Raw genomic sequence first — 16030 nt, 5'->3', positions numbered from 1 at the left:
CGTTTTGAGAGATTTATAAAATTATCTCGCTATCTTTATTGGGATTACTGAAGTTTATTATACTGTCTTTTCTTCGTAGAAATACTTTATTTGGAGGTGAAAAATAGATTATATGACGTAATAACTATACACCTACTCATGTTTTCCCATTTTCAAGAGATATCTTGCTAGATCAATTAAAAAATGTTATTGCGAAATCACAAGTTAACGGCCCCTGCTCTGGACGCCAAATTGACGTAGTTATTATTTATGAAAATTTAAGATATAAATCGCTTTAGGATATATTTTATGAGGTAATTAGCTCACACAATTCAAAATATTAAAAATGACAAGGTGTTATTTTAACATTTTTAATTATAAAATATTTTGTATTTTTTTATATTTAAACAATTTTGGCTTGAATCTTCGGTTAAATCAATAGCTTTTAATAATACGCAATGATTTTACTTGAATTTAACCCGCTAGCAAGGAAGGCTGAAAAATTGTTACGTAAACACTAATAGACATAAAATATTTTTTCACAAACAACCTGAATATCTGTATTCACTCAAAAAGGAAACATTAAAGTAAAAGCTCCGACAGAAGCCTTAAATCCCGGCTGTTTACACTGCAAAGCTGCAGTCAGGAAGCTCTCCTAATTCTCCAGGCGCTTAATTTCTGGTGCATTGAAAATCAAACGAAACTTCTGCCAAAAGCTCAATCAATGGGCACTGAAAGCTGATGGGGCTTATGGCCTAACCTTTCCGGAGCCCAGAGATTTGAAAACCATTTCACCAAAATTTTAACCTGTCATTTTCTACTGGGTACAGCGTAATACTACACATAGCCTTTTCACATAGCTATGTGTAGCATTACGTGGATACATTTATATATTAAATATTGTTAAAGGAAGTACCTACATAATATTGTGTGATAACTAATAATGATCGAGAAATTTAAAAAATAACTGAAAATATTTAAAAAAAAGTGTGCACGTGCCAGCCTCGTCAGGTCTGTATTTATTTTTTTTATTTTTTCTTTATTCATAAAAATATATTTAGATACAGGTTTTTTACATGCTTTTCGACTACCACACTAGACACATGTCCGTATTATGGTAGTCGATTAGTTATAAGCTAGGCAGATTGCCTGTTCTAAGGAACCAAAATGTACAATTTTACAAAAATGCTCCATTTGTGTGTGGTGTTGGTAATTTTATCCATTTTTTATTTTCTTTATTCAGTTCATTGTTTATTACAGTAATTGAGAATTTTACGACGACCATGCTAGGCACATGCCCTAGCCCGTTGTTGTTTTTGTTCAATAATTGTCTACATTAACGAATATGAATCATTCTAAATTCGACCGTATTTTGTTCTCTGTTAATTTTTTGTTTTAGAGTCGCTTATATTGTCTTCAATGATTAAACATTCTAAGTTACATTACTTAACCATTTTCAGAATCCCCCTACTCGAGATAAAGAAAGGGGGGGGGGTGTATATTTTTCTGGTTTATGGACTTTACTGAAAACACTTGTGTCGTATTTTAACTTTTTTATTTTGAATCACAAAACATGCTTTTTATAATATCTACGTTGACAATAACAATTTATTGATAACGGGCCCGACCCTTGTACAGCTAAACACTGTTTACTGTAATAAATTTCTGAAGGAAAGAACACTTTTTTACTGGGAACAGGCCCTTTATAGATTTAAAATACTAATCCATTGACACTTGTTGATATACACAGTGAAAAAAAGGCAACTGCTTATCGACAAATTAGAGCTCTAAAATTTTAGCACAGATTCACACCATTTCTAATAATCAACTATTCAAACAATCCATAGATGGCGACTATATCCAGAATAATTAAAAACTTATCTTTTACAAAATTAAACAGGGGGGTTAATATATATTTTCGGTTGCAGATATAAGTTTAATACGATATTTTGCCGTATTGCACCTCAGAACAAGGAGATTCTTTCTGGTGAAAGCTAAAAGCAATATTAAGCCATTAACTGCAAGTTTATGACTAGTAATAGGTATTAGCTGACACACAGCCTGAAAAATACATGTACTTTTTTTAAATGAAAATTTTTCCGTATTTGAGAATTCTTATCAAAACTCTGAAAAAGTAAAAATTGTCAGGCAACTAACACGAGTGACGTTTTATAAAGTTTACTATTAGAAGTATTATAGGGCTTTTAAAACATAGGATTAAGGAAACTGAACACTTTTGACATTTTTTTGTTTTGGAAATCTTCCATACCACGGATGTTGCTGTAAGTTTTAGGATAAACTTCGAAATATTTTAACGAGTTAACCAGTGATTAATAATACATCCTTTATCGGCCCTGCAAAAGTAACGGATTAAGGTTTTCGGATCTCAGAGATTCACTAAAGCCTTTAGTAGGGAATGTGCTGACATTTAAAATTGTAAGTTCGGTTTTTGTTTTCAGCTCAAAACGATCGAAACTCTAAATGAATTTTTCAATCGGCTACATTATGCATTATTGTGAAATACATTATAATAACTGAGTAATTATATACGTTGAACACTTTTCGGGGAATAACCTGATGCTACCTGAGATGAGATCTTGGAAACAGACTATTTGGCTGTTAACACGAATACAATATTGCTGAAGTGAGAATCTTACTATGGCATTATCCATTAGTGCACATGCAATATGATGAACACACGTTACTCAACAGCGTTACTCGCAAAATCTGCATATGTTGTTATTGAGAACAATCGCAATCCTCCAAATGCACATTACGCTACACGGTGTTCATGATAATGCGGCGTGTTTCAAAAAGTGTATGTTTTATTGATCAATTTTAATTTCGACGTTGTCCTTTTTTCTGGACCTTGTTTTCCCTTCGAATTGTTTTCTTGAAACGAAATGAAAAAGGTTTTAATTATTCTGTCACCCAAAATTTTTCGCATTTTTATCTCTGAATCTTTTATCCACTCCACGAAGGAAGGACACACAAAAAACATTTAAAAACAACACTTGTTTCCAATCAGTTATGATAGTTAAGCAAAGTAGATTGAAGACAGTGCGGATGGTGCGCTGAGGAAATATAAATATTTCTCGTAAATTATATTACATTTAGAACGGGTTGTTTCACAGAATTTGAACAATTCATCAAATTTAAAAATTAATTTTTAAGTTCCGTGAAGATTCAATTCAAGTTCTGTTACTATTCCAGTTTTGTGAAACAACTAACCAATAATGATTAAACAGAAAGAAACAATTTAAAAAAAACTAAGATGCCATTAATTTTATATTTTACCACAAAATGATTGTTTTTGAGAAAATAAATCATATTTTATCAACTAGCGTCTTCAAGGATCGGGTTCACTTCTTCATTTTCTTAAAAAGATTCCAAATCGTAAACAAAGCAAGCAAAATTAACAACGAAATATCCTATGTTAATATTTCCTAGTTTATAATATATAACGTTCTCAGTGTGGACCCTGTATATAATTCGTTAATACCTCGTAATAGGAACGTAGTAGGAACTACAGGATATTTGAATGTAACGCCGTCTGCATAATATGACCCGCAGCTTCAATTCGGTAGATTCAATTACATCGGTTTCTAACGCAATCTACGCTGATTGTTCAAAGTGATCAGTGCTCCCAGCTGCCATCTCCCAGGCCAGACGCTTGCGCTGTTACCCCGGCCGCTGAAGTGCCTTCAATTGCACGGAGATGCTCATAATTCGCAATGGTTACTGGGAATTAATCAGTCCCGATGCATCAGCGATATTTTAATGCTAATGAATCAGAAATTGCTTGATTATCTGATAAGTTAAACACCGAAAGCACACATTTGATTTACATACACTTTTATTTGGTCTTAGAAAATTACGTAAATATCCAAATTTACTAATACTTATTCGATTGTCAAAATGCGTCAAACACCGAACCCACGGTTCTAATGTATTTTGATTATTAACAAATACAGAAAATGAAACTCCGTACACAGTTACTGACCTAGTTGTCCAAAGCGTCGGGTTTCCGCCCAAGCTTTGTGGGTTCAATTCCTCTACTAGATAATGATCCATCCAATATCAGTCAGATTTTCGGTGACCTGTTAAGTCATTATATATTATCAAATCAAATTTAGGTGCATGAACACGTGTTCCGATATATTAGGAATTAATTAAAAGTTTATCAGAAAACGGCCTGCAATCCCATTTGTATCCGAAAATGGGATTGCAGGCCACTAACAGTAATTTGAAGAGATTTTAAATAAATTAGCAATACTCATTTTTCTCCGCGTAAATGACAATTACTTACATTATATACGGCACTATGTTATTATCGTTCAGGGTGGTAACAGCATTCTTGCATGGTTAGAAACCGACTTTGAAATTGTAAATATATATTTTCAAAAAAAGATTTTGGGTTATTTTCCCTACAGTTGATCAAATACTATCTTATTTGTGCTAAATTTATGCTTGCTCTTCCCTAATAAATGTTGTATTATTTGCATTAAATGTTATTACGAATGATATATCATTTAATTTTTATTGTATTACGTAACAGTACTCAATGGGTATAATGCGCAGCGAGTTATGTTTAGGCAACAGTATAACAGAATTGCTACCAAAATAAACAATTTACATAATGCCTTATGCAAACAACCACGTTAAGTTCTGGAATAATATAAGATTTGAATGAATAGATATTATGGGTTACCTTCGCGGAAAATCAAAGTTTTGTTTATGCTGAATGGATAAGTAGGTACAATCATTTAATTAGAATTTTCATAAACTGGGAAAGATGAATTTATTCCACATGTAAATGTATAAGTAAGTACAATCATTGAATTAGAATTTGCATGAACTGAGATAGATGAATTTACTCCACATGTAAATGGATAAATAGGTACAATCATTGAATTAGAATTTGGATAATTTGAAATAGATGAATTCACTACTCATGTTAATGCGAAATTTTCAATCTAGATTTGTTACTTATACGGAATTCTTATTTTCATTCGGTGTAGTATGATTATCATGCAGCATCTTGCACGAAAAAAAATACAGATTTGACGGTTTCGTCTTTCAAAAATACAATCTTATTGAGTATAACACCTAACACATCACCTTATAATATTATCATGTACTCAAGCTAAAAGAAACCGCACTAAAAAATAAATAATTTCTAAGTACATTGATTCGAGGCACAGAAATCGTATACAATTATACTCTGTATAAATATACATATTTATTTATTACCTTTCTTCAAACAATCAGTTACAATTTTGAAAATGACATTTTAATTCAAAATTTAACCAAAATGTACGCATGACTAACTAACGCACTGCGCAGAAAACCTAGATAAATTTGTTCCATTATATTTTGATAGTTTTCGAGCATGGTCATTTATTTTACTGACAAGCATTTTTTTATGAATTCGCTAACTACCATAGACATTCACTAAACTTTGTGCCATTTTACAGGAAAGTCTTTGGCCTACTTATAATATATAAGACGTGTATTTTAAAGCTAGCGACGTACTTGCATAATTGCAAACATCATTCACTAATGCAGCACGGGAACGATAATTTATGAAAATTGATTAATGAAAACGATAGCGCTGTTCAGTAAACTTATTAACGCGGCACTGTGACATAAGGCTGTAACGTTATTTTATCAAACGCGTGACAGCCTTTCAAGCCTTTCACGTCCTCCGGGGGTATTGAATTTAAAGCTTATGAATTTGTGAAATAGATATAATACAAATAAATTTTGCTTACTTTTGAATTATTGGACCCCTTAATTGGTTTTATGATTTTGACCAGCATAAAATGAAGTCGAAAATTAAAAATAAATTGTACTATCCGCTGTAATAAATAATTATTTTTTTCTCCTAAATTAATACTTGTTGCAGAGGAAAACCCGCATAGATTTGGAAATATAGATTGAAATATAGATTGAAAAATAATTTTAAGTTGCTGTCAACATAAGAGTAGCAACCGCTAGAAACATAAGATAAGATAAGCTAAACACGCAGGACGCGACTGAATAATTAACTAGAAACATAAGATAAGATAAGCTAAACACGCAGGACGCGACTGAATAATTAACTAGAAACATAAGATAAGATAAGCTAAACACGCAGGACGCGATTGAATAATTAACTAGAAACATAAGATAAGATAAGCTAAACACGCAGGACGCGATTGAATAATTAACTAGAAACATAAGATAACAGAAGCGAAGCACGCAAAACGCGACTGAAGAATTGACTAGAAACATTTTTAAATCCTTTCATAAGGGAATACATTTTTAAGCTTATTTATCTGTGTATTACATTCAAAATTAATAAATTAACTTAATACTATAGGAATAAATGACAGAGCCAAATCATGGGTAAGAAGATACACCAAAGGACACAACAAGTGTCCTTTTAATAAATAATAAATTAAGTGAAACCGAATCAATAGACTTTGGAATTTCGCAGGGTACCATATTAAGTCCCCTACTTTTTATTTTGTACGTTTACGTATTAAATGAAAACTTCCTACGTAGATATTATAACTTGAATAAGAAACCACATGGAATGAATTAGAAGTATCAGCTACTAAAGCAATAAATATTCTGAAAATTTGGTTCGTTATACGTCTGTTATCACTATATACCGTAAAACGTATTATACTATACCTTATAGCCCAACGTTAAAGGCTGCACATGTCAATATTCCCATTTAAAGTTCACAATATAAATTGTCTACAAGTTGAAATTCTAGAAGAGTTTACAAGTTGCGATTCAAATTGTTTTGATTTATGTAGTAAATCAAACATAAAATATCTATGAATTATAAAATAGATTTATTTGAAACCTCAAATAAATTCAACTCTACACAGAATGAGAAAATTAATATTTAATTTTTTAGACTCAAAAATACTATATAACAGAATACTATATTCTATAATACTATATACTATATACAAAAAGATTTACTTTGCATTAGCCCATTCAATATTACAATACGAGATCATTGGTTGGGGGTTCTTATAAATCTTCATTATTACAACTTGAAACAATACAAATAATAATAATGAAAACTATTCTTAAAAACCCGTATTACTTGATAATAAAAAATATTTTAACACTCTTTTCGTTTGTACCGCCATCAAAAACAAATAACAATATAGCTTTCGTGCAGATACATAAAGACCTCAGGAACAATATATGCTCAGAAATAAATATTGGTGTTAGAAATAATACTATAGGAGAAGTAACAATACCAAGGTTACAAAAAATAGCCGCCCAACATCATTTTGTTTATGAAGGAATTAAATTATGCAATGATCTTCCCACAGATATACGAACATAAAAAATACAAAATTTTCAGGAAAAACATTCTTATATTTTTTAATTTCATGTTTAAATTATATATATTCTTACGTTTAAATTACATGTTAAATGTACACAATACTTTGTTGAAATGTGAGTGATACTATGTCTATACTGTTTCTTGATTATGGTTTTATCTACTTGTTCTGAATAGTAATGTACTTCCAATCTCCTACAGTTCTTTACTTCAATTTCATATCATCACTCCAGCCATATGATACACCCATCCGGTATCATATAAAAATACAAATAAATGGCAGAAAATATTGTCGTGCTTTCAAAAAATCCCACTATCCCAAGCTCCCATTCATGGTCGATAAAGTGTTATTGCATTAAGAGAAGAACTAAATTCGTGTTTTATTTTCAGATTCGACGTGTTACGGCTTCCACTTCCGCTAAGCAAGCCAATCATGGCCCCGCCCCCACCCTCCCTGCACCCGTTCCCACTCCCACAGTCCCTTCTTCCCTCCCCTCCCAGAACTCCTCGCAACAAGTCCAGAAGAAGATCACGCAGTCTCAGAGCGCCACCTTCCAGTCATCCACGCCCAGCCAACCCAACAAGTCTGCCACCATGAAGAACTCAACATCTAGCGCTTCTGGGTTCCCGTCCGTTCCAGACCCCAAGTCTTTCGGACCTCAAACTCTACCTGCAAGGGTCCAGGGACAAGCAGCAAGGGCTATCCCTAAGGGAGTGGCTCCAGTAGGAAATGTGTCCCTTCACAGTTCCAATGACAGTGGATTTTCCAACGAACCTCCTCCACAGCCTGAGGTTGACTATTCCGATGATGAAAATGCTCCACGGCACAGGATTCCAATCAGGTATAGTAATGTATTATATTGAAGCTTTTATAATTGTTTTGTAGATAAAGTATTTCCATAGAAGCAATAGATTTGTTACATAACTGTACAGTATCTTTAATAAAGTTTTATTTTTGTAAAATAATTGCTTAAATACCATTCTATATTTAGTCATCATGTTGTTTTTTTTATTTGATTTCATCTTGGATTTTATTTTTTTTTGTATTGTGTTTTTATCAGTTCATTTTATTTTAAACTATCAGAGGCGGTCAAGACCGGTCAAGAAGATACACTGAAGGGCAATCTAACAGACATAATCAAACTCAAACCTTGCAACGCGAGCGACCGAGGCCGATGGAGAATGGCAATGGACAGACCTACGGTAGTAACACTAATGGAAGGAACTCTTACCTTACTGATGACCAGCAAATCATTCTGCGGTCCATGATCGAAGACAAAGAAGGAACTAAAGTGAAGAGAACCAAGTCCTTCTGGAAGTTTGGTCGCACAACTTCTGAAGATATCCTTGAGGGCATGGCTCTTTGGAAGCACAGGGATCTGGTTGATATTGTCCCACAGTACAAGCGCAAAATGTATACTGATGTTGATAATATGAATATTCCCATTGAGTATCAACCAAACCTCATTAATATGAACACGAACATGAACAATATGTCAGAAGGCAGTGACACGACTCTCAAACGCAATATGCCCAAAGTAAGTGTCGATGAAAACAAAACTCTCGACAGATTGGAAAAATACAAAATGCAAAAGTCGAAAAGTTCTAGCGCTATCGTGAGTCTCGTTAAGAGTGAAAAGAAACCTCAGTCTGGGGGAGAAAATCGTATTGAAGCGAAAAATATTAAAAATATGAAACCATCACCGCAACAAATAATGGACGATGAGTACAACTCTCGCAATGAACGGCAATCGAATAACTCGGACTTGACAAACTCAAGCACAATTAAAACAAATTTTGAAAACAGTTTTTATGACGACGAGAGCGGCGAAGGCTTAGTAGTCAAAACCGTAAAGCGTAAGGAAATTCTGCAGCAATATAACGATGCGGAATCTGTCAGCGGTAGTGAGACCGAACGCAATTCGATCGCTTCAAGCACGGATCCCTACGATTGCATCATAGTGGATGATCATATGACCTTGAGGAAGCAAAGAGAACTGGAAAACAGAAGATTGCAAGCTCAGCAAGCCCAATACAACACCAAAGCTTCAGAAAAATCTAGAGACCGAACTACGTACATGTCAGAAATCAGCGACAGTGACAACAACGGTCCCATCAAACCTCATCTCCGAGCAACTCTTTCTTCCGAGAGACAAAAGACAACCCCTAAATCGCAAGTGGATCACGCCCCCCAGAGAATGAGTACTTTCAAAACTTTCAAAGAGAATGAAAGTGAATTGAAAATGTATTCAGACTCGAATGAGACCCTAAAGTATTCGGAGCACTCGAGGAAAGAAGACAAGTACTATCAAAACCACGAAACAGATTCCAAGAAGGCAGCAAAGAGCAAAAAGTACTACGACCAGAAAGAAGAAATTCAGCAGCAACAACGCAGTCGTCATTACAGCGAACACTCGAACACAAACGGGAAACATAATCAAAGTTATTACACAGAACAATCCGATGACCACAAGTACAACGAGAGCTCCGAGCAGCAAAAACCGCAACTACTGCCCAGAACCAAACTGCTAAAAGCCAATAACGTGGGGCCAACAATGCAGACAGTGATGAAGTTTGAGCAGGAAATTGGGCTAATGGAGTACAGATCACCGCCGCGGGAGAGGTCCAAGGGACACGAGAATAGTGAGTTTGGGCCCCCTCCTGGTCACACCTACGGACCTTGGTTTGACCTTTGGGGTCGGGAGCAGAGCCCCAGGAAGTAAAAAGTAATAAGGTAAGCTTTATTGTAGCTCAATTTATTTTCTCCCTTTTCATATTTTAATTTTGCATTACGAATTTATTTTTGCTATCGTTTTAAGTATAATAGTATTTACGTACGTGTCATAGTAAATTAGATATAATGATCATGCTAGAATGAAAAAAATTAAATTACCTTTATTGTCGAAATTATGTTTGTATGTAAACAAAATCTTCATGTGATATATTGTGTTTGACCACGCGTAAACATTTTTTTGTTTTTGGGGTGTTATGCCGTGTTGCGCTAACTCTTTCTTTAACGTTTCGGACAGCATTGCAGTGTCCATCATCAGGGCAGATGTGTTATTTGAGGTTGTGTTAAAATGTTAGCCTAAGTATGAGTTTGTGATACCGTGTTGCCAGCTCCAACCCTCTGAGCTAACATTAACGTATCATTTTTTTTTATTTAAAGTGGTTTTTCTTCGTTTAGCTCTGGTGTAGCCGTCAATTACCGGATACCAAGAACTATTTAGCTTAGCTCCATCGTCTCTATTAATGTTTACGGGATTTTTATGAATTTCAATGGCTTCCGTAAACAGCCGTGCTCTATAAGTTTTGGGTCTCCCCAGGATTTCAGGAACAAATCCAAAGTAATGCCCGGTGTCAATCAAATGCTCGGCAATTGCCGATTTGTCAGGGTGGCCGAGTTTACAAGCTCTGAAGTGTTCTGAAATCCTTTTGGAGATAGTCCGCTCTGTCTGGCCTATATAGACTTTGTCACATCCGGAACAGCTGAGTTTATACACCCCATCTGTTTCCAGAGGAAACTTAGTTTTTGCAGACCTCAGTAAGTCCTGTATCTTTGTTGTTGTTCCGAAGACAGTCTTGATATTTTCCTTTCTCAATAGCCTCGCAATTTTGTCTGTCACATTGTGCACATAAGGCAGAAAGGCACAGCCTTTCGACTCTTGTTCAATTCTGTCTTCGTTTGGTGCAGATTTGGCTCTTATGATTTGCCTTGTCTGACCTGCTGGGTAACCGTTAGCGTAACGTTAGCGTAAAGAAACAGGACTTACTGAGGCAAGACAAAGATACAGGACTTACTGAGGTGCAATGCTGTCCGAAACGTTGGCTAAAGAAGGAGTTATCGCAACACGGCATAACACCCCAAAAACAAATAACAAAAATACTTTTGACCGTGAAAATCTTAAATCATATTTTACGCGTAAACATGTTCAAATTAAATTCATTATTGCACAAGCAAGTACATGCCTAGAAAAATAGAAGATGTGACTGTTGTTGTAATTTTTATACCTAGCCTGCTGATATGATCTGTCAGTATTATATAACAGTATTGATCTTGAGAGAAGGCATTCTGAAAATCAGAAAAACGTTCAAATTCTTATTCAAATACTCGACCTCCATAATATCAACGAGATGGGAAGATATTCAACCGATTTATATTTATCCTTCTCCGAAAACATTTTCCTTCGAGGAAAATCAAAAATGAAAACACGATACAATCCGAATCAAACGATGTCATAAATTACTGCTGCCCGTTCGTACTGGGCGGCATAAAACAAACTACCGATCTTCCTGTTATGGCTTTGAATTTTCTCATGAAATAATAGCGGGCGGGAAACTTAAGCCAGTGTCATCTAACTTGGCCACCGTGCAGACTTGTATGGGATAACAAATGACCCTTTAATATGACAGCGTTATTGAGACAAATAACGGTTGTCTTGCTAATTCAAACTTACGCGACGCAGAATAAGTAAAACGGGCGATTTTAAATAGAAATAAACAATTTTCACGTGTAAACTATATTTTTTTCTCACATGAATTACCGATTTAATGTAGAAATGAGCGCGTAAATCCCTACCAGACGTACTTTTTGAAGAAATATTTTTAATCGTCGATCGCTCCGTCTTTTCACGTAAACTGTCAATATCAACATAAAACGTCGGTCCCTCTGTTTTTTTACGTAAACTGTCAATCTCAATATAAAACGTTGGTCTCTCTGTCTTTTTACGTAATCTGTCAACATAACATAAAACGTCGGTCCCTCTGTCTTTTTACTTAAATTTTCAATCTCAACATAAAACGTCGGTCCCTCTGTCTTTTCACATAAACTGTCAATCTCAAATTAAATCGTCGGTCCCTCCATCTTTTTACGTAAACTGTATAGCAATTTAAAGATTGTGTGCGTACGGATGAAGTAGCTGTATTATCAACAGCCCGCCCCCTGCAGCCCGACGGCGAGCGACTTAGTAAAATACGACGTACTGTCACTATGGTTGCGTTCTCTGTCGTTCTATTTTATTTCGACACACCGATAATTTAAATTACAGGTGATTTGTGTGTATTTACGAATGGAAATAAACTCCATCGTATTTGTGTTTTGCTCTCGCACCTCTCACAGGAAGGCATTTTTTCACAAAAAAGAGACCAGAACGACATCCGTGTGGCAGCTAAAGCGATACTAAACGCAGTCAATCTCAAGTGCGTCCACTGGACCTAGTTCGACCTAATCACGAGCGTTGTCTCAGTAACCTATCTTCTCCTATCTTTGCCTTAGGTCTAAAGGTATGAACGATATATTCGTGTATGGTTGAGATAGCGTGGTTATGTAGAAGTGTAAATGGGCATGTCTGATTTGCATCTCGTTTTTTACATTATTTTCTTTGAAATTAGCAATTTAGCAACAATCTTGTGCAAATACAATTAAACAATTATCAGCTTACGATGCATTATTTATGTAAAACCCATCAGAAGATAAATTAACATGTTGATCCAGAACGTCACTAAACGAGCAATTACCAATTGTTTAAAGTTAAGATATTGATATTGTGTCTCCACTTTTGGAGAAAATCATTAAATATATACGAGTACATATCAGAGGAGAATATTCTGAGGGGAATCAAAAATTTTACGCCTAAATATATGAGATCCTTAACTCGCACTGTTTCAAAAGTATTATTATGTTATTAGTACGTTTGTCAAAGCATTAAAAACAATTTTATTTTTACTTAGTTTATGTCGATAGTAATAAAGATTTATAGATACACAATATAATATTGGCTTACCATCATTATGATAAAATTTGTTACGTGAAGTAAGAGCCAACCAACTTACAATAAGATTCGAGAACAATTAAACCGTTTGCTTTAAATGTCAGAATATAATTCATTTATTTGTTTTTGTTTCCAGGGTTAACCAATTTGCAACTGTCAAGCTGAGGAAAACGATGACAAACGACAGATCAGCGCCAACCCTGGAATGAACATAAATTACCAACAATATCAAATATTATACAACACTTAGTTTATACAAAATATTCAAAATTATTACTTTAATATTTAAGGGAAATTTATTGTTTTTGTTAAATATATTTATAATAAAGTGTATATTATATAAATGTTATATCGGTGAAGGTTTCCATATTGCTGTAAACTAAATTATATCAAATAAATAATAAATACTTGTACGTGGGATAAGGTGAGAAAAAATAATGAGTTTATGAAAAAATGAGAACTTGAAGAATTTTTACTTTTGTATTATATTGTAATGCTCAGATTAATCATCAAAAATATTATGTAAAAAAAATCACACTAAATATTTTTGGGGAAATATTTTTTTGCATCAGAATTTTCAGGAAAAAAGTCAATTATTATTGGGCTTAATTACTTAATTTCATATTATTTTTAAATGATGGTAGTACTTAAACATCAAGATAAGATAAAATAGTTTCGTAATTATAATATTACATTTAAATATTTGAATAACTATTACCAGATTTGCTCATGAAGCTAGATGATTAAAGAATAATATAAGGTGTTTATTTTACATATTTTATCGTTTTGTATTAAGTATTTCATTTATATTTGCATGCTTATTTCTGGCCGGTGTTGGTGCAATGGTTTCTTTTATTTTTCTTCGGAATTCTCTTTGCCAAACTAACAATTAATAGAATGTACAGAACAGGTAAAAATAAATGTACACTAACATAATTCTTCAAGTAATTTGTGAATTATATAAATAATATCGTTTAAAATTAATCTAAAGTAAAGCCATAAATATGAAATATTGTTTATAATATTAGGAAAAAAATAATATTAAACATATATTTTGACTTACATTAAAATGTTTAAAGAACATTTGTTAACATCCCATTAATTTTAACATCTACCAAAATGAACAAATTCTTTAAATATCATTATCAGTACGAACAAAAATTTTGCGAAACGTCATCTTTTGAATAATTATTTGAGAGTGAGATGACTAATATTTAGTCGTAATAATTAATGACAGTTTATTCATTATCTCAGTATGCCAATTCCGGAATATTCATTTGACTGAATTTTTTAAAAGGTGCTATTTTAAAAATTGTAATTGCTTTGTAAATATTAAAACATATTTTAAATCACAACCAACTCAGATATGTGTGCAAAAATACTAACTAATTGAAACAGGTTAAAAAAGGATTGATACTTTTTCAAAATAGAAATATAATAATTCGTGTTAGGTAATTAATTTGTTTTTCGTAGATCTAAGGAACCAATAGTATTCGTTCCCTTGCTATGACAGGGTGCTAACTCAGAGAGAACAAAAAATATGTTTTTCATCTCAAAAAAAGAAGAGCACATTTATTTGTACCCTGTGAAAATCATAACTTTTTAAATTGTAATAATTACTGAGTTTCTGAATTTAAAAAAAGAACTCCATATTTTTCTGCCGTTAGAGCTTTGTCGTAGTAAGCCTGCGAATTATTATAACCAGTAGGGAAATGGTCTACAAGTAACATTATAATTTAATGTTTTTATATAATGTAGGTGGATTATGTTGAGTTCTAATCGCTTTTCGGTAGTTTAATATAAAACCGTTAATGGATGTTATTAATATATTGTAAAAATAAAATCAAAATCATGCGTTAACAATTAGAAAATACTAGTTAGGTATTATACCTGTTTGAAAACTTTTATTTAAGACATCAAATAATATACCCGTAATGCAGCACGTTATAAACACCTTTCCCTATTATATAAATATTATATGTTTAAGATTCAAAGAACCGTCCGGGGTTGAAATGAATTATTATTACTGTACCAATTTTACATTATGAACCATATTATTATAACGAATACCATAATACTTATTATGAATTATTTTATGACACCATGAATGTTTGAAGTATATTTTAAGGCAATGTTTTTATTTTATTTACTTGTGTAATTTTATTCTTTATAGAATGGTTATCCAATAAAGTTATTTAATAGAGGGCGGTCATTTTATTTTATATGTAATTATATAGGTTTTAGTATTTAGTTCAATTGCTGATGATCACAACTCTTAATAGATAATATGCCGAATGAACTGATCAGCTGAATGTTCAGTTTTGTAAAATTTAAATACCTAAATACTTTTTTAAACTAGACTCTACTCCATACTCAGCGTGAGAAGTTTTAAATTTATTGTTCCAATTCCATTCTAAAAGCAATGTTTTTTCAGATTTGTTTGTACCAGTGCCCAAGAGACAAATAACGTTAGTTATTTTGAACATCTTCCTTTTTTCAGATTGGTTAGCACAAGTTCACAAAGAGACAAATAACGTCAGTTATTCTGAAAATATTTCAGGCCTCCACCGTCTTTGGGGATGCTATATGTAGTGTTTTTTTTTTAATTAGTGTATTCGAAATTTGTCTTACACCAAGGGACGAATCACATTTAGGATTCTGATATAAAACTTGTACTGTAGTGCCGCCCAGCATAAAATTTGATTTTTCTTTCTTAAACACGCTCATTTAATAACATAAATATGCATTATTAAAATAAATACCGGAAAGTCTAATTATGTCTAATTTTCCAATTATGGTCGGAGTCCTGTATCTAAATTTCGCTAATATACCATTATTTAATGTTAATTAAGTGTTAATCTCAAGTGAACTACCAGGTAAGTATGGTACTGTATATTATCTCCATTGTAAAGGGCGCAATTTCCCT

General features: G+C 33.2%; 1 protein-coding gene across 4 annotated transcripts in view; it reads left to right on the top strand.

The window, feature by feature from the left end:
* Window positions 1-13918, top strand: part of IRSp53 (Insulin receptor substrate 53 kDa) — a 554295-nt gene extending 540377 nt beyond the window's left edge. For 3 of the 4 annotated variants that reach the window (XM_089638410.1, XM_089638412.1, XM_089638409.1), the window contains exons 14-16: window positions 7724-8175; window positions 8418-10067; window positions 13241-13918. In XM_089638410.1, coding sequence (XP_089494536.1) covers window positions 7724-8175; window positions 8418-10056 — 2091 coding nt within the window. In that variant the 3' untranslated portion in view covers window positions 10057-10067; window positions 13241-13918. The remainder of the gene's footprint in view (window positions 1-7723; window positions 8176-8417; window positions 10068-13240) is intronic. The other variant, XM_089638411.1, reaches the window with a different exon arrangement.
* The last annotated feature ends 2112 nt before the right edge of the window (window positions 13919-16030 follow it).

Source organism: Hesperophylax consimilis, chromosome 12 (genome assembly GCF_061612785.1).
Source record: "Hesperophylax consimilis isolate HC1 chromosome 12, BYU_Hcon_1.0, whole genome shotgun sequence".
Taxonomy (NCBI): Eukaryota; Metazoa; Arthropoda; class Insecta; order Trichoptera; family Limnephilidae; genus Hesperophylax; species Hesperophylax consimilis.
Note: the sequence above shows the minus strand (reverse complement) of the source record. Positions and strands in the feature narration are given on the sequence as shown.